We start from the raw sequence: 18,717 nt of genomic DNA, 5'->3' as shown, positions 1-18,717 counted from the left end.
CCTACAAATCCCTCCACGATGCAGGACCAGCATCCCTGAACCACCACCTCTCATTCAATATCCCCACCAGACACCTTCGCTCTTCTCAGCTGTCCCTGGCCATCGTCCGTCGGATCCACATGACTAGCACCAGAAAAAGATCCTTCTCCTACCTCACCATGAAGACCTGGAACACCCAGCCCCTCCACCCCACACAATGCCCGCGGGTGACCCAATTCAGGAAGGACCTCAAGACCTGGCTCTACGACTGAACACATACGCGCAGGCGGACCAGCAGCCTCCCCCTTCTATCCCACGTACCCCCGTCCCCCCATCACCTTGAGTTCCACACTGGTGAGTAGCAGCGCTTTACAAACATTGATTGATTGATTGATTGACTTGCCTCTTTGTAAACTATTGGTATTGTTATCAGTGTGGGGGGAAGAATGAATGTTTCTCATTTCATTTGAAAACTGTCACTTTAAAAAAAATACTTCTCAATGCACTGATAATCTGATGCACTAAGATGAAACAGGTCTGCTTGTTAATTAAATACACATTTGAATTTTTAACAGACTTTATCATACTTTTACACTTTTGCTGAAAGATGTCTTTATAGATTGAAGATTTTCCTAAAGTTAACTGGTGCAGGACACCCTAGTTACTTCCTTTCTTTAATTTCAACGAATCTATAAATAAATGCTTCCCCTTTTATTTAACATGTTTTTAATGTTAGCGCTGAGTCGAATAAACAGCCGCCAGTGCTGCTGTTAGCCAGGGTGGCAGGGTGACATAAAGGTCAGGAGCGCCGAATGTGGGCCTGCAGTGTACTTTGAGTATCACTGGTGTAGATTCTCTTCTGTACTGCCCCATCCCATCCTGACCCTCTCCCTGGTTTCTCACTATGTCTCAGTTCTGTCTGTTCCCTATCAATTTACTTCTACCTTTCTGCACTATTACTTCAGTCATTTTGTGTATCCCGCCCCCTTTATTTATTTGTTTGTTTGTTTTATAAAGCGCCTGAATCACCCCCTGAGGGGTATCTCTGCGCTGCCGATGTGCAACAGTTAAAATAAGGCCGTTTTGAGGAGCCTTCTAAATTGAAGGTAGTCAGGGCATTGCCTCGGGTTGGTGGGGAGCTGGTTCCAATAGAGGGGGGCGCCGTGAGAGAAAGCTTTCCCACCCATCCTTGATTTTTTAAATCAAGGAGCAAGGAGAAGAGATTTAGTTCCTGAACGAAGAGACATTGTAGGAATATAGTGGTTGAATTTCCTTGTAAGATAAATGGGGCCCTTGCCATACATGGCCTTGTGGACAATGCAACAGATTTTAAACTTAATTTGCTTGCGTACCGGGAGCCAGTGAAGCTGTTGAAGAAGGGGAAGGGAGGCTGTTCTGGGTGAGGCATTCGAGACAAGGCGTGCCATGGTGTTTTGGGCTACCTGTAATCTGCTCAGCGAGGACTCATTGGCTGAGACCAGGGGGGCGTTGCAGAAGTCTAGGCGGCTTAGTACCAATGCTTGAATTAAAGTTTTCTGTGTAGATAAGGGCAAGAAAAAGAAAGACTTGCCGTATCAGTCCAAGCACATGGAAACAGGAGCCAGCAGTGTAGGCCGCATGTGCTTTCATGGTCAGTTCCTGGTCTAGGTGTATGCCAAGATTCTTGACAACAGTCTTAGGTACAGGGGAGTCACCTAGATCCACCGGCCACCAATCAGGTGACCACAGCAATGGTGCATCTCCGAAGAGCATGATCTCAGTCTTCCCTGCATTAAGCTGGAGGACATTGCTCCTCATCCTGTTAGATATGGCTATCATACCTTCGGAGAAGGTGGACTGGGCCGTAAGAGTGGATTTATTAAACGAAAATAAAAGATGAGTATCATCCTAATGAAATGGGTGTGAAACCTAATGTCCTAAGTAGGTCTGCCAGGGGAGCGACGTATATGTTAAACAAGGTAGGGCTCAGACAAGAGCCCTGAGGCATTCCCTTGGTCAGATCCATGGTCGGTGAACAAAAGGTACCTAGATTGATGGTCTGGGAGCGGATGGAGAGGAAGCTCACCCTCCACTGAAGAACGAATCCTCGGAGTCCAATTTCCTTCAGTCTCCTGAGCAAGATCTGGTGGGAGACCGTATTGAATGCGGCCGAGAGGTCAAGCAGCATGAGTAATATTGATTGTCCACTGTCCAGGGAAGGCCTAATGTTGTCAGTGACAGCAATCAGGGCTGACTCAGTGCGATGCTTGGGCCTGAATCCAGAATGAGAAGCATCAAGGCTTCCAGTGAATTTGACATGGTCAGACAGGTGTTTATTAAAGTGCTTTTCCAGTAACTTGCTCAGGAGGGGTAGTAGATATTTAGGCCTGATGTTGGACAAGTCATCCATAGGGGCCTTCACGTTCTTGCAAATATGAATGTCCTGTGCCGCCTTCCGTTCAGTGGGAAGATGTCCCTCTCTTATTGAGAAGCGAGCAGATAGTTGCAGAAAGTTGTTTGGAAAGTGAGGAAGACATTTTAGCTGGAATGATGTCTAGGGGAAAACCTCATTTTATTATAAGTAGCAATGATTCGACGTTGTCATAGGTAAGAGGGGGAACATTTTCCAATAGCTGCGCCTTAGTGAGTGTAGGTGGACTATAAGTTGTAAGAACCTGCTGAGGACTCCCAGCTGAGGTGATTTGATCATAAATCAGCTCAATTTTCTGCGTAAAATGCATTGCTATTTTATCACAGAGTACTTGAGAGGGAGCTTCCTCATTGTCGCAAGGAATTGGTGAAGGATTTGAGAATCTGGAATAGGACTTTGTGGGCATTCCCTGCCTGGTTGAGCTTTTGTGTGATATGGGCTTTTCGTGCAACTCTTATGCTTTTATGACAGTGGGTCAGAGCTATCTAATATCTCTCTTTATTGTTCCCATCATGGACTCGGTGCCAGCACGTCTCCAGATTTGTACACAGCCGTTTTTCTGTCCAAAGATCGGGCGAGAACCAGACATTCCGGGGGTACCTGGCCGTGCTAGGGTGCAGCTTCAAAGGGGCAAGACGATCTATAGCCATTTTTATAGCGGAATTGTAATGGGCCAGACATTCCTCTACATTGTTGGACTCTACATTCCACGAGGTAGGAAAGCAACCTGGAAAAGTTCCTGGGTGATTTTATGCCATTGTCTCCGGAGGTGATGAGAGGCCGAACGGGGTGTATCGTACACCCTAGGGCCCTTAATGTGGAAGTCAAATAATGCATGGTTCGTCCAAGTCAGCGGACGGGGGGGTTCGCATAGAATACTGGGCGAGTGTGTGAGGATAAGGTCAAGTGTGTGTCCTGCTGCATGTGTGGGGCCGTCATTGATTTTAACTAATTCTAGAGAAGCTAGATCTGCCGGAAGCACCGAGGCATATAGATTTGTTGTACACTCACTATGTACATTGAAATTTTCCACCAGAAAAACATTTTTAGTGGAGGTAACGTGGGGAGCTATCAGTTCCATGAGCTGGAGAGAAAAATCAGAAAGGGGGCCAGGGAGGCGGTAAATTAAGGCACCCGTCCAACTGTGTTGTGGTAACAGGTCAATTCGGAAGACTGGAATTTCAATCTTTTCATTGCACCGTTGCTCAAGTATAGATACTTTAATGCAATCTTTATGGACAATAGGTATCCCTCCCCTCACTTTGGGCTGTCTGTCCAGTCTTTGGATCCGGTAGCTATATGGGGGCACTACTGTAATGGCGGCAGTGGAGCTGGGTTTAAGCCAGGTTTCTGTCAGGAATCCTATGTCTGAGTTCTTGGAGGTAAGTAGATCCCACACTTCTAACACATGTTTTGGCAGGGATCTAACATTACTTGGGAAACCTTTCCAGCTGTGACTGGCATAGTTTGGGCTATTCTCTAAAACTGTGAGGGGATGGGTAACATCGTTAGCGGTGCAATGTCTTTTGTCCTGGTGAGAGCCACTAGGGTCACTGTGCTTTGGTTCTATTTTAAGGCTTTGGAACAGGCAAGATGTGCAAGAAAAGGGTCCCTCCATAGCTAGGAATGTCCTAGCCATATCCCAAGCATGATGAAAGCACAGGGACGGCAAGCTTCTTCTAATGTCATGTAAATCCAGACTTGTGTATATTAATTTTTTTTGTGAAAATTCTTTATTGTCAGGAGTTTAGAAGAGATATTCATATCGGCATTTTGTAGTTGAAGCGACATAACAGTATTATGATCCCCCGGTGGGGAACGGATTTAACACAGATTGTATCAACAGTTATCAATTCCTTGTAAGGCCCAGTAGTTAAGAAGTTAATAAACAGACATATGTATCACAAGGCCCAATTTCACCCCTTCTTCTTAACGCCTATCCCGCCTATACTTTTTCGATTCAGAAGGCTGACTTCTCCCACACATGGTATTAGCGGGGACATATAAGAATAAAGAAAACAAGTCTAAAAACCCAACAACGGTCATCATTTTACCAATACTTGTGTACGTTCACATATACTATCCCACAGGCTTACACATTCAGCATTCCGTCTGCAGTAGCGGTGCATTCCCTCCGCCTCCCGGCCCCTCCCCTGTTTATGCTAGCACATCCATAGCCACTAGTCCTCGTCTTCCTCCGATTCCGATTCCTCACCCTCCGGCAATGCCTCACATGGGTCACCCCTATATGCGTTCCATGGCATCCACACCCGATTCCATTTGCGGGGGCAGGCTCTTAATACATATACTGCTCTCTCCTTTACCATGAGAAGGTCGATGTTTCTTACCCACCCTGCCACCGTCGGCCATTCTGGAGCGCCCCACCTCTGTGCAATGTCTCGTTTGGCCACTGTCACTGCTAGGGTGACCCACAGTTGTCCATACCTGTTTAAGTCCGTAGGGTCCCAAATGTTCAACAGGCATTTACGAGGTTCCGGTAGGACAGAAACATTGATGGCCTGAGAGACTGTGCGCATAATCTGACGCCATAGTTCCCTGATTTGTGGACATTCCCATAACGTGTGTAGGAGAGTCCCTTCCTCCCCGCATCCCCTGAGGCAGTATGGGTGTGGCGCTCTCTGTATTTTGTGGAGTAATGTGCGAGTGTAGTAGGTGCGGTGTAGCACCTTGAGCTGCACCAGGCGGAATCTGGCTGATATGCCCACTTCCCTCGGCGAGGCCAATGCCTCATTCCACTCCGTTTCATCCATGTCGCCCAGTTCGTCTACCCATTTCTCTTTAAGTTTGTGTGTGGGATCTGGCATGTTGTTAATCAATTTTTTGTACGTGAGTGAGGTCGCTTTTTGCTCCATGAATTCGGTGAGCAGCCTATCCTCAAGTGGCGATGATTCTGGGAGTGTGGTGTCTGGTGGGATCGCCTGCAGTAGTGCATGCCGGATTTGTACATAGCGGTACGTTTCAGTGGGCCCCAGGCCGTATTGTTGCTGGAGGTGCTGGAAGGGAATAACCGTGCCCTTGTCCCAGAGGTCCCCCACTACCGAGATCCCTATGTCGTCCCACCTCGCAAATCCCTTACAGGTCCGCAGGTTACCCAGTGTTTTAGTGTCCCATAGCGGTGTTAGCCTGGTGATTTTACCCTTCCACCCTAGGCGTGATTGTGCCGTATGCCAGATTGTCGCTGTGTGGAATGTTGGGCCTAGCAGGGCCTTTACCTGCGGGTAGTTGTACAGCACCGAGAGCATGCCATCAGTCCCCAGTTGCGACCAGTCCGCCTTGTATGCGGGGTCGTCCCGTGAGACGTGAATCCAATGATTAATAACTTTAAGCTGTGACGCCCAGTAATATAGTTGGAGATTGGGTAATGCAATACCCCCCTCGTACCAGCTCTTCACCAGTTTTGCCTGCGCTATTCGCGCCGGACCATTACTCCACAACAAGCTGGAGACCAATGCCGCTACCCGTCTAAAATACTGTGGGTTAACCACATAAGGGGAGTTTTCTAGCACATACAGAAATCTCGGGAGAGCCATCATTTTATAGAGCGCCGCGCGCCCTAGGAGGGTCAGCGGCAGCGTCGCCCAGTATTGGACATCAGTACGCAATCTTTGCAGAGGCGGCTGCAGGTTTTCGATATAAAACTGTTTAGAGTCCTTCGTCACATAAATACCTAAGTACTTAAAGGAGGAGGTGGTTATTGTGAGAGGACAGTTAGCCGGCAGCACCGGAGCCGGGCCAGTAAGGACATAGAGTATAGACTTGGACCAGTTCAGGGTATATCCCGAGGCCCTGCCGTGTTCATCGCAGATTGCCAATAGGGCGGGGACCCCTTCAGTTGGGCCGGTCATGTATACTAACATGTCGTCGGCGTACAAGGAGACTTTGTCCTCCCACCCGTCGCTCCAAGTGATTCCCCGAAACAACGGCGTCGATCTAAGCAGGATTGCCAGTGGCTCCAGTACTATCGCAAACAACAGGGGCGACAGCGGGCACCCCTGTCTAGTTCCCCTCCCCAGTGGAAAGGTCGAGGATATGCGTCCATTTGCAACCACCTGTGCCATCGGTTGGGCGTAGAGCAGTCGCACCCATGCCATATATTGGGGCCCGAAGCCCATGCGGGTTAGGACAGCAAAAAGGTACTCCCACTCTACCAAATCAAATGCCATTTTAGCATCTAGGGAAAGTATCACAGCCTGCTCCGTAAGAAGATGCGCCTTCGCCAGTACCCCATGGACCCTCCGCAGATTTAGCGCTGTGCTTCTGTGTGGCATAAAGCCCGATTGGTCAGGGTGTATTAGGGTACTCAGATGTTTGGTTAGGCGACTGGCCAGGAGCTTCGCCAGGACCTTTGCCTCTGCGTTGAGCAGGGAGATGGGTCGGTATGAGGCACTGTCTGTTGGTGGCTTGGTTGGTTTGGGGATGGCCACAATGGTGGCCGTGCGTTGATCGAGTGGAAGCAGCGCCTTTTTTGCACTGTCGTTATACATGTCTAAGAGGGGCTTGGCCAGCACAGAGTCCATCGTCTTATACCACTCCACAGGAATTCCGTTTGGGCCTAGGGCTTTGCCTGACTGCAGCGCCTGTATTGCCAACTGGACCTCTCCCTCTGTCAGGTCTGCATCAAGTTCCTGCTGTGCTTCAGGTGTGAGTACGGGGACAGGGATGTGACCAAGTGATTCTGTGGCCTCCCGCTCAGTGACTGGCCGTGTCGGTGTGTAGATCCCCTGGAAGTGGCGAGCTAGAGTCTGGATTATCTGTTCCGGGTGAGTTTGCAGCACGCCGGCCGCATCGTAGAGCCCGTGTATCCCCTTGTTACTGCCACCTCGTTTGTCCAGCCATGCCAGCATCTTCCCCGCCTTATCGCCCACATCATAGATTCTGTGCGACGTGCTCGCGAGGTGTCCTTTGGTGATCACAGTGAGGTGTGCCTGGTGCTGCTGCTGACGGAGCTGTAGTTCATGAAGCGTCTCAGGGGTGGGGCCTGCCATATGCGCAGTGTTCGCCGTGTGTAATGCTAATTCCAAATTGGCCAGTGTAGCCCTAGACTCCCTTTTATACCCAGTAATGGCTGATATGGATGCCCCTCTGAGGACCGTCTTGTAAGCCTCCCACAGAACTGAGGGTGAGGTGACCGACCCTGTGTTCTCAGTGAAATAGTGTGTGGTGGTTAACTTGAGTTTTTTCCTAACGGTAGGGACCTGCAGATAATTGGGATAGATCGGGTACAGCCTAGCCCGTTTACAATCTTTGGTGGAAATGTGAAGGGAGACCGGGGAGTGATCGGAGATTCCTCGTGGTAGGATATCAATACTATCCACAGAGCTCAGCCCAACCCCTAGAAAGAAGAAGTAGTCAATACGTGAGAGGCTGTTGTGGGGTGCAGAGTAGTGTGTGTATTGCTGCGCTGTAGGGTTCAGGTGACGCCAGATGTCTGTGAGGCCCATAGCTGACAAGAATCCCGGAAGTGTGGCAGACCCTCTCTGGCGATCCCGCTGGGGAAAGGTGTCTAGTAGGGGGTCTGTGATGGCATTGAAGTCTCCCCCCAGGATCATGTCCCCCTCTGGGAGATCAATAAGGAATCGGCTAAGTGCCGGCAAGGCTGCAGCATGCAGTGCTGGGGGGATGTATACAGATATCACATTCAAGGCCCTCCCCTCCCACTGGCCTGAGAGTGCTGCGAACCGTCCCTGATCATCTGTCTTGTGGCCAGTGACCAAGAAGGGGGAGTTGTTTCTGAGGAGTATCCCGGTGCCCCTGGAACCTGAGGTAAACTCGGAGTGTACTGCCATGGTGTACCCACGGCTGTTCAGAGCCTTACAGGTGGTCCCTGCCAGATGTGTTTCTTGCAGCAGCACTAGGTCTGATCGATTACGTTTAACAGTTTGCAGCACCAGACCCCGTTTAATTTTGTCCCCCAACCCCCTGACATTCCATGTAAGGAGCTTCAGTGGGGGCACCATTGTCGTTACAGGGGTACCCAATGCGGGTGTAGCTCGATCATGTCGTGCCATTTGAGTGTATGAACCGTGTTCTCTATGTGCAGCAGGATAAGGACGCCAGAACGCGGAGGCGGTGCATGCCGCCCATAGTGAGTAGTGTTCCCGTGCCTTGTAAGATTGCAATGATGATGACCATAAAACTTAACTTTAACTTGAACCTCGTAACTCCCATCCCTCCACCCCCTCCCTGCTCCCCTGCACCACGGACGAATTCCCGCCCGCATCCCCAACTTGGCAGAGTGCTTTTGTCCCCCCTCTATCTAGTCTTACTTGCTTGTGGGGTTGGTGAGTCCCCTACAGGCTCCGGCCAAAACCCGCCCTACTCAGTTCCATCGGCCCAAGGTCCCAAGGGCTGTGTCCAGATCTTGGTGCTTCCAGTGTAGCCATTCAGCCCCTGCTAGGCTGACCTGAATCAAACGGGTCCCTCTCGAGATCGGATTCCAGGCCCCCGGCCGCGCCCTGCTCAGTGGCCGGGCTGGCCGCACGGTGTTCCGGCGTCTTCTCATTACGGCGGTCCTGGCGGTCTTTATGTGGGTGGTGAGGCTTGCCCGCCGGTCTCCAGCCATCCAGCCATTCTCGTGCCACCTCAGGATTGTCGAAGAACCATGTCCTCCCCTCAGCCACAATCCGCAGTTTGGCGGGGAAGAGCATTGAATAGGGTAGTTCCCTGTCTCGCAGCGTCTTCTTGACTTCATTGAAGGATTTTCGACGCCTGGCCACCTCGGCCGTGTAGTCCGGGAAGAACGCCAGTGTGGAGTTCAGGATTTTCACCGGCGGCGCCACCCTGGCCGCCTGCAAAATGGCGTCCCTATCCCTGAAGTTGAAGAGCCTGGCCAGCACCGGTCGCGGCGCGGCCCCTGGTTTGGGCGTACCCCCCGGGACCCGATGAGCCCTCTCGATGGAGAAGAAGGCGGACAGGCCTTTAGGCTGCAGTTTGGTCTTAATGAGGTCCTCGATGTACAGGTCCATGGCCCCCTTCCCCTCCGATTCCGGAAGGCCTAGGATGCGGACGTTATTTCTTCTCGAGCGTCCTTCCTGGTCATCCAATTTTTCTTGTAGTTGTTTAGTGGTCCTTTCTAGTCGCTCCATCGCCACCTGAAGGTCTGAAGTGTCTTCAATGAGGGATTTCGTGACTACCTCCACTTGCGACACCCTCTCCGACATTTTCTTAAAATCTGCTCGTAGCAGGTTCACCTCAGTGGAGATGGTGCCTACCGTCGCTTGGACGTCTGTGAGAGTTCTCTTTATGGCTTCCAGTGTGACTTTTCCAGTGCCATTGGCGTCAGAGGAGGCACCGGCGGAGTGTCGTCCAGGTCCCTGTGAGTGGCCGTTCTGGGCATAGGCAAATTTATCAAGCTTTGCTTGCGTCGTAGTCATGCTCCTCGTGTTTTTGCCCGTCATGTTGGCTTGCTTGGGTTGACAGTGTCCGGTCCTTCAATTGTTCCCGGCCCGGCCACCTACCGTGTAGGCCTTCCCCTTGGTGGTCGCCGTCGAAGCAGCCGGTAAAGGAGCGGGAACCGCAGGGCCTAGGTCGATCCCGGCCTGAAGTGTAGCCTTATTGCGGCTGCCGCTGGAGTCAGCAGAAGGGTTCTCGCGGTGCTGTTGGCGGCGTGTGCATCTCTCGCATACCGTACTGTTTCCCCGCTCCACGTGGGTCGCGCCGCCGCCTTCTAGGGCTGCAATGGGTAGCCGGAGACTGGCGCCACTACGGTGTATTCGGCCCTTCTGCCCAACGGCGGTCCGGAGTAATGTTCAGTGCTGCGGGGGGACTGCGTCGACCCAGGCGTCCTCCGCCCTACCTCGCCGTATGTGTCTGGGCGTCCGCCCGGTAGCGCAGATCCAGGACTGCTTCGACGTTGTGCGGGGCCTCGCCCGCCCTTGATATCTTTGAAGTCTTGGCTCAGGGGGACCGGAGGTCACACCCAAGTGTAGCGTTATGAGAGCGCTGTGGTGGAACTTGGCGCCAGGCGGGGAGGAGCGGGCGCCGGCTGAGGTTGACTTCTTCCGGCCGGGCAAGGTGCGCTTCCGGTCGGCCTGTCTCCGTACTTTAGGTCGGTGCTGCTGAGTTGTCGTAGGCCTCGTCTCGCTGTCGGCGGATGGAGCACTTCCCGGTGTCGGATTTGCGCCGGGGGCGGCTCGTTGTGCGCCGCTCGGTTCCCGGAGCCGATTTCACCCCTTCAGGCAGGTCAGTAGACGGATGTGCATGTGGATTATTGCGCGGGCCGGATTGCCTTGCGGAGCTCCCGAGTTAAGCTGCCGCCATGTTCGGCAGTTGGCCACGCCCCCTTGTGTATATTAATTTATGACGAATAACCGTTTCTGCCCAGAAAAGGCAGGGGTCCTGACTCCTGGCAATGGCTGGGCGTGGATGGGCACAGACGGGTTTGCCTTGGGTGCGCCCGCTGTCCGTCTTGCCAGGCATCCAGTTTTATGGAGGGGGTAAGGTAGCTAGACCGCCAACCTCCCTCTCAGCCCGGAATTAGCCCCTGTTTCGCTCCACGCAAACGGGATGAGCCCGCAGTGGACCAAAGAGCAGTGTGAGGTGAAAAGTAAGCAGCCCAACGGTGGTGAATACAAGGAAAAGGTATGTGAGGATTCAATTTAAAACCATAAAACTCGGTGCAGCAGTCTTTAAGCAAGTAAAAACGAGCAACAGCCTTACTCGCACGTGTCCTCTCTGTACTGTTTCTCCTAAATCTCTTTCTGGGTCCCTCACCCACACGCCCTGCCCCACCAACACAACTGTCCTGCCAAGGCCCCTTCTGACACATCAGTGACCCTCACAACCCCATGTCTTGTCTCCCTCAGGAATGTCTTAACGCTCACTCATATTTCTAATAGTTCACCCATGTCTTGCAAATCTCTCCAGTGCCTCAACTCTTTCCCTCTTTCTCTTTAATCCTGTATTACCAAGTCTCCTATCTCACAGGCCATGTTTATCTCCCCGTGACTCCAATTCACATTTTCTTATGTTTCATTGTGTTTGATGAGACTCATCTCCCCCTTGTTTCATCTCTCACCATGTCTAGTTAATTTATTTTGTTTCATCACTCTCATACATGTCATGTATCCTACCCATATCACATTTGCAGTGTTCTCTCTTGTCATGTCTCCTGTCTCTCCGCAGTGTTTTCCTTCACCATCTCTTGCCTTTCTCCAGAAGCCCCCATCTGTCCAATCTTCCTGTTAAGTCATCTTTGCTCTCCCCGTGGTACAACACTCTCCCAGTGCCTCTTCTCACTTTATATTTTTTATTCTTTTTCTACACATCACATGCCTCTACCACTGAGTTTTCTCTTCACTATTGTGTTCATTGTGTAGTAAAGGACATTAAATCTAGACTTACCTGTATATACTTACCTTGACAGTATTGTGGAAGTTGATATTTTGACTACAATATTTTCATATAAAATAATCTAGCGTATAAATATAATATGCTGATTTACACTTAACTCAGATTGTGGACCATCCCTGCATAGAACATTGGAATGTTGGGAGCTCCATTGAAGACAATAAGAGTGCTCTGGGCTTCTAATGGCTTGTAGAAGCCCTGAGAGCAACATTCCAATATTGTTTTCATTTCACAGCTGTTTCTGTGAACAAAGGCCTCTTGGAGTCTGATGGGATTTAAGCCCCCGTGGGCTCAGAGAAGCCTTTGTTTTTACAAATTTGAACATTCTGCCCTCTAGGGTAGGAATGTTCTGATAGCCCTAGAGCCCTCCGTAGCGGTCTCGACTGGCCATTAAAGGCCCGCTCCCTTGTTAAAGGCCCTGGCCTTTGGCTCTGGCCTTTAACGCTGGACCTGGCCTTTAATGACCTGCATAGCCCATTACGTCAGGCTATGAGGCTAAAACGATCCAGGACCTCACAAAGACGTTTGAACAGTCCACCCCCACCTCGCCCATATTTTGAGGTCTCTCAGTACAACCTGTAATCAATGTACTTTTGGGCAGTTCAGCAGCTCTGTGAGAACCTCTTAATTGATTTCCAGATATTCCAGTGCTTTCTGAGTATTTACATGTTCTTTGGGGCTACGAGTATCCACACATTTAACGTTTGAAGTATCATGCTATATGAAGTGCAGTATGTTATAAGAGCTGTTTTATTCGGGGGACGCGTGTTATTCTACATATGACTGCCTGCTGACTAATCCTTCCATCCTGTCTATGTCTTACTAACATCAAGTACAAAGAGGGCAAGAAGCTGAAACCCAAGCCGAACTACAACAGCGTTGATCTTTCGGAAGTAGAGTGGATGGATCAAGACGAGATAGTAAGTACCTCAAATGTGAGCTCTTTTGATGGTACAAATTTCACTTTATAGCCATATCTTGTTATAAATGTATATATTGACACCTTTCGCAACACAATACCACCCAACTGCAACTTCCAAATCTCTTAAAATGACATCTTGGTATACGAGTCTCATTTCACTACTTCATCAACAGATCAACTTTGGGGAATATATGGCTTGGGCGGGTCAGGAATATATATCCTAAGGAAACCAGCCAATAACAAGTGGTCTTGGCATGAAATGTGGGTGCTGTGCATCAAGAGCAGGCAGGCTAATGGCTGCACTCCCAGGACCATTCATTCATAAAAACATTTTGTACCTGAAAGATGATTTTGTGATTATTTTGAGAAACACCAGTCAGATCATGACTCAGGGAATGCCGCATGCAGCTTGGAGCAAACACCATTTAATCGAGAGAATTATGTCATTCTGTCATGCTGTCACTAATGCTGTTTTGTTGTCGCGCAGCTGAGAACAGCGATGATCAATGGTGAAACCGGCTACCTCTCCATGGAAGTGATGGCTCCTGTGGATAAAGGGGTAAGTGCACATTATGTCAGTAGAGAGACTGTATTGCTTGAGGCAGAATAAAACACAGTGTGACATGAAATGTCTTCAAGTGATTAGGATTTTACAAAACAGGCGAAGAAGATGGCGTTGGACAGTCGCCAGGACCCCCAGATTGAGAAATTAGCCAGACTGTGCTGCGTCACGAACACCTACTTGCCAGTATGATGCACTGACAGGAAGTTGATGTGTTCCACTCGAGCATGATGTCCTGTGGTGCCTAGTAGTAAAAATGCAATGCATTTAAATGATGGTTTGATGAAAAGACTCGATCCATCTCAGCATTCTCTTCAGGTGCAAGCCTGCTGTGTGCACTTGCTTTCTTGCCAGATGTGAGCCCTGGAATCTAAGAGTCACCAGAGATGACTTTTTAATTCAGGACATGCACCTTTATGTTCACATGCATATGCCAGTGAACAGACCTGAGATCATGGACTCTCAAGGCCCAGGTTTATCCAACCTTCTAGATCAATACGCTTTATGTCCTGTGATCTACAGGCTACAGAGGGAGAGTCTAAGACACATCACGCCTGCAGGATGTCCTGTGATCTGACTATTTGACTTCGCCGGTCCTGTGTTACCCCTCTGCTGTCTCTCAGATTGTGGTGGAACCGCGCTGCTGTTAACATGTTGCTTTGATCACTGGTAGATAGTAATGACTATTAGTCACTATCAGTGTGGCTTCTCAGAGGGTGAATGTATTCTTGCCATGCGACATTGTTGAGCTACTTGACCCTCGCCCGTCACCCGCTTCCTGAAGTAATCTCCCTGTGTTACTTGTATGGGAGGTTTAAGGAGCAAATAGTGTCTTAATCCATTAACTGAGCCCAAAACAATTGCAAGAAGCTGTAAAGTGCCCTCAATATAAGATTTTGTCGTGGTTAGTAGATGTGCGGAGAAAGCAGTAAAACCTTTCGAGTCAAATCGAAGCGAATACTTTTATTGTTTAGCCTTTGATTTAAACATACAGTATTTTTCATTGCCTTCGAAAAGCACAGCTGATACACGACTTGCTAATATCACCATCTTCCTATTTGCCAATTTTATCGTTACCTCCCATTCTCATTTAAATAAATATATAGCTGATCCTGTGAGCAGTCATTTGCGACAGGTCAGTTACATTTTGCTGAAAACAGTGCGGCCATCTTGTAGTGGGTTATTTGGTGCTGTTGTCATTAATCTGGATAATGTTATGTACCACTAACTGTCGTATGCCAGGCATGCTTTTGCGGGCTTTGGGTATACTACTCATGAGGGCCTCTGCTTTGTACTTCTGTACAAAATGACGCACCCAGTCGCTTGAAATACGTGTTTATGTGTAAATCCTTACTTGTGATGTCACAGTGTTCAAGGGTATTACACCCTTCATTCAGCCTGCAGAAAGTCAGTACTCAGGAGCTCAAGTACTGTTTGTAAGTAGCTGCAGTTTGCAAAACAAACTGCCTCTTTACAAAGATAGTGCTTGGGGCCCCATTCCAACTCCCCTCATCAGTTTGGAATCTGTTGTGCTAGTCTGCGGGAGGCCCGAGGTCCCTGCAGGGGACCCCATAGGAGGGCAAACCCCGTAGTAGGGCGCAGGGAACCGAGGCCAGCCCGGGGGAGGGAGAAGGGGCGGAGTCACGCAAGGATAGGCCAACCCCTTTTTTGGGACGGTTATAGGGGAGCTCCTCCCTCCTGGCGCCCTCTTTGCTGCTGCCCCCTCCATCACTGACGGTCGTGCAGGCTGCTCCTCGCCAGCCTCAGGCCATTTATTTCCCTTAGGCCCCCCCCTCACTTCCCCACGACACCGGACGCGAGGCCCGCAATTTCTGCCCCCCTCCCTACCGCTCACCCGCTGAAAGGGGGGAAGTGGGGAGGGGGGAATATTAATGTTGTATTTATGTTTTCTAGGTTGCATGAGGAGTTACAAGGCGACCCCCCCCCCATGCAGGACAGGCGCAGGAACAGGACCTGAAGCCCCAGTGCAAAATGCACAGCGCTGAGTCATACATAAGCCGAGGGGCCCTTCTTGGGGACTTGGTTCAACGGCACCCCGTTAGTCCTTAGGGCGGTTGTAAGCCTGAGCAACCGGGGGTTTGCTAATAACTCCCCGCCTGGCTGGGCAAGGTGTGAGTTGACTCTCCCTTGTCTGGAGGGTGGGGCAGGTGGACGATAGGTCCACCGGTGGGAGGCTGGTGCCTCCCAGGTTCGACACCTGGCTAGGGCCACTGGTGTCCGCTTCCTTGGCTCAATTTCAGGCGCCCTGCAACAAGGGGTTGCGGGGTATAGGGGGGTCGCCTGCCAGTTAACCCGCTCTGTTATTATGTATCACAAATAAACCTGAAACTTCTTATTCCCAACATGCTTGTCTGTGTATCATTTGGGTGGTGAGGGTTGTGGGACGAGGTGTACCGATGCAACTACTATGCATAAGGAACATGCGTCCATTCTATCTATAGGAAAGAAGCAAACACGCGGCCACCTGTGTCCTCTTCTGTGAAAGAAATAGGTTTTTTTTTTTTGGATGGATCAGAGTTCCTGATTCCTAGAGGCTACATAGGCATAGCTTCGAAGACACCTGACAGCATGTGTCACACTTTCAGCAAATCCTACCTTTTTATTAAAATGCAACAATGCATTATGCATTCTAGGACATGTAGTTTTGTTTCAACATTGAAAATCCCAACGTGCAAAGAGTTGCAAAGGCAGGACCAGCTGAAGGTGTCTCACCTGACATGATACCACTTGTCAGCTAAACTTGGGACCGGTACAACAAAAGACCAATTAAGGTTTAACATTATCTGCCAGCTCCATTGTCTCATGAATAATTCATATTCGAAATCGGCCATGATAGAAAAAAATGTTGAACTATATTTATTCAATGTAATTAAATATTGTCCCACCTTCTCTCCGATTATTACTGCAGGAAGTAACCCCAAATGACCTGTGCTCAATGAAATAAGGAGTAATTCTTGTCTCTTCTTCTTTTATTATTCTTATCTTAGTTTCTGGTGTGTCAGAAAGAGGGAGGTTAATTGTAGTGTACAGTATGTGTTTTGAGTTTGCAAATCGTCTGACCTATGTGTGTTAAACTGGAAAAACATTGTTTCAGTATTCTTTTAATTATCATAAGATTGGTTACTTCTCAAGCTGGGTAAGTATAGCATAAAATATTCGAGGGTATCAATTAGACTTGACGTGACAGAATCCCCTCATTATTTCCGTAGTAGTCGGCCTAGTGCAGTCAACATCTTCTCAGGGTATGGGTCTTGTATGATGTTTGATCACTCCCATGTGCCAAGGAATTGATTTAGTCACTTTTTCCTGTTTTTCAGAAACGAGTCCTGTTCCTGACCCATGATTATTTCTTTACCGCCATCAGTGGCACGCCGTTCAGGTAAGCACCCTACCGCTCTGGTCAGTGACATTTTTTTTAAATAAAAAAATCTCAAGATTTGTGTCAGTCTGGGCTAATGACAGGCTCCTCGTGAAACAGCGCAGCGGCACATCAATGTAGTGGCTTGCTGATCAGATGAGCAAATGCTGGATCTGTAGCACCCCCTATAGGTGAGGTTAGAGACCAATTCCATATCCTTCCAAAGGGGCAGCTCAGGCAAATACAACTGCGTCCATGAATCAGGTCTCACCGCCTTCAGTTGAGGTCATACATTAAGTAAAGCGTCCGTAGTAGGTCCGCGTCACCACCTTCATAGATGCCACATTCATACAAGGCAGATAACTGACTCCCCATTCCTGTTCATTGGTGACATTATTGTAGATCAGTGACACTCCATTTATGTGTGCCCATGAATCCTAAAAGCATTCTAGCCAGAGCTGAAAGAAGGCACAGTCCATGAGGTTCAATGTTCCGGCCTGCCTTCCATTGCTTCTAGGTGGCACTTTTTTAAGGTGTTGCAGACAAACTCATTAATGACAGTGCTGTAACTACAGTGTATCTACTTTCAGTGACTCACTTGAGCAGTAATGTGGAAAAGGTGTATACCTTGCTTCCCCTGCTCCTCCCAAGCTGCAGACCGGTGCTGAGAGCAAGAGAGGCCATTGAGAAGGTGTAAAATAGCAATAGAGTAAAGGGCAAAGGTAGAGGAGGGAGAAGGAAGGGGAGATGTGAAACTGAGGAATGATGAAGGAAAAACAGAGGCAAAGACTTAGGGTTTTGAGGGCAGGGTACTCCTTCACAAATGGGACAGAGTACACTGTCCTACAAACGCTTGGTCCGCCGAGTATGGCCGAGAAAGTACAGCTGGGGTCAGGGGATCAAACCACTCGACCTATTTAGAGCAGGGAATAAGATGCCCTTTTTTCTGTCCAGACATGAAAAATTAATATTGACCCCACACCCTGGGAGAAAACTGGCAGGATGGAGGGCCATTAGATTTTAGTTTTTAAGGGACAAACTCCCTCTTTGGTAGTTTGGGATATGAAAAACAAAACGGTTTGAGGCATGAGCGTCAAAAACAATGCGGGTGCACCCCAAGGTTTGTGTGTCTTCACCGGAGCCACTTTGGCTGCAGCCCATGTGAAGACACAGAGGTCACCAAAGGGCCAGCAGGGATCTTATGATTTGGCAGAAGAGATGGCCTCTGCCACCCTGACAGATGGTACCCACCTGCTCGGATCTAAATCATTCCCTTGGTGAGAGGGAGAAAGGAGAGATTGAGATGAGAGGGATTCTGGGAGAGATATGGGGTTAAGAGGAGAGCTTGAAATCCAGGGGACAATGAGAGGAATAGAGAGATAAAAATAAAGGCAGGACTAAACACGGGAAGAATCTAATTGAATTGCTGAGCATGGTAGAATTTACCTATCGCAAAAAAGTACTGGTCCATCTCAAATGTCACGTGCAGCTGTGCAGTGCTGTCCCATAAGTCCTCCTGGCTCGTGCACATCACCTGGGGTCTGACATTTCACCTGTGAATGCTGCCCCTTGCCCCGGTAGGTGTGTGTCTCAACCCGCATGCCTCCATCTTCACAGAGCTATGAGGTTGACTCCGGCACAGATGTGGCTTCCATCTTAATTTCTATCTCCTTTGATGACAACTGAATTATAACCTTTCGAATAACACCGCATGAAATGGATTTGCCAATTATATAACACCTTTCCCTGCAGTTGCTAAGCATGTTATGAAAAGCTCGGTGTGCTGTTGTGACAGAGCTCATTACGCCCGAATCCCTGTTGGTTTCTGCTAATTAGTCCACGTCTGCCCAGAAGCTTCACAATGTGTTCATTAATAATGTACTCTGGAATCCTTCCTGGATTGAATGCTAGACTTTTCAGACTGCACAACAGTTTCTGACTCTGCCGTCTTGTTCTACAGTGTATTGGCTTCTCGTCTGCATTTTTATCAATCAGAGCTTGCTAACACACGCAGTTACCAAGAGCACTTCTGGGCATACGCAAAAAGCTGGCTCTCAATTCTGTTGCTTCCTTCTTAGAAGAGAGATTTTAGCAGC

The 18,717-nt window shown here is 49.2% G+C and overlaps 1 protein-coding gene across 1 annotated transcript in view; it reads left to right on the top strand.

Moving 5' to 3' along the window:
* The window catches only part of LOC147668214 (voltage-dependent calcium channel subunit alpha-2/delta-4-like), a 987,093-nt gene that overhangs the window by 441,196 nt on the left and 527,180 nt on the right, over positions 1–18,717 (top strand). Inside the window, exons 18-20 of the mRNA XM_086948696.1 lie at positions 12,592–12,678; positions 13,168–13,239; positions 16,581–16,642. Of these exons, the coding sequence (XP_086804822.1) occupies positions 12,592–12,678; positions 13,168–13,239; positions 16,581–16,642 (221 nt within the window). The remainder of the gene's footprint in view (positions 1–12,591; positions 12,679–13,167; positions 13,240–16,580; positions 16,643–18,717) is intronic.

This window comes from Lissotriton vulgaris, unplaced genomic scaffold (assembly GCF_964263255.1).
Source record: "Lissotriton vulgaris unplaced genomic scaffold, aLisVul1.2 SCAFFOLD_214, whole genome shotgun sequence".
Lineage (NCBI taxonomy): Eukaryota > Metazoa > Chordata > Amphibia > Caudata > Salamandridae > Lissotriton > Lissotriton vulgaris.
This window is presented reverse-complemented; position numbering and strand designations above follow the sequence as displayed.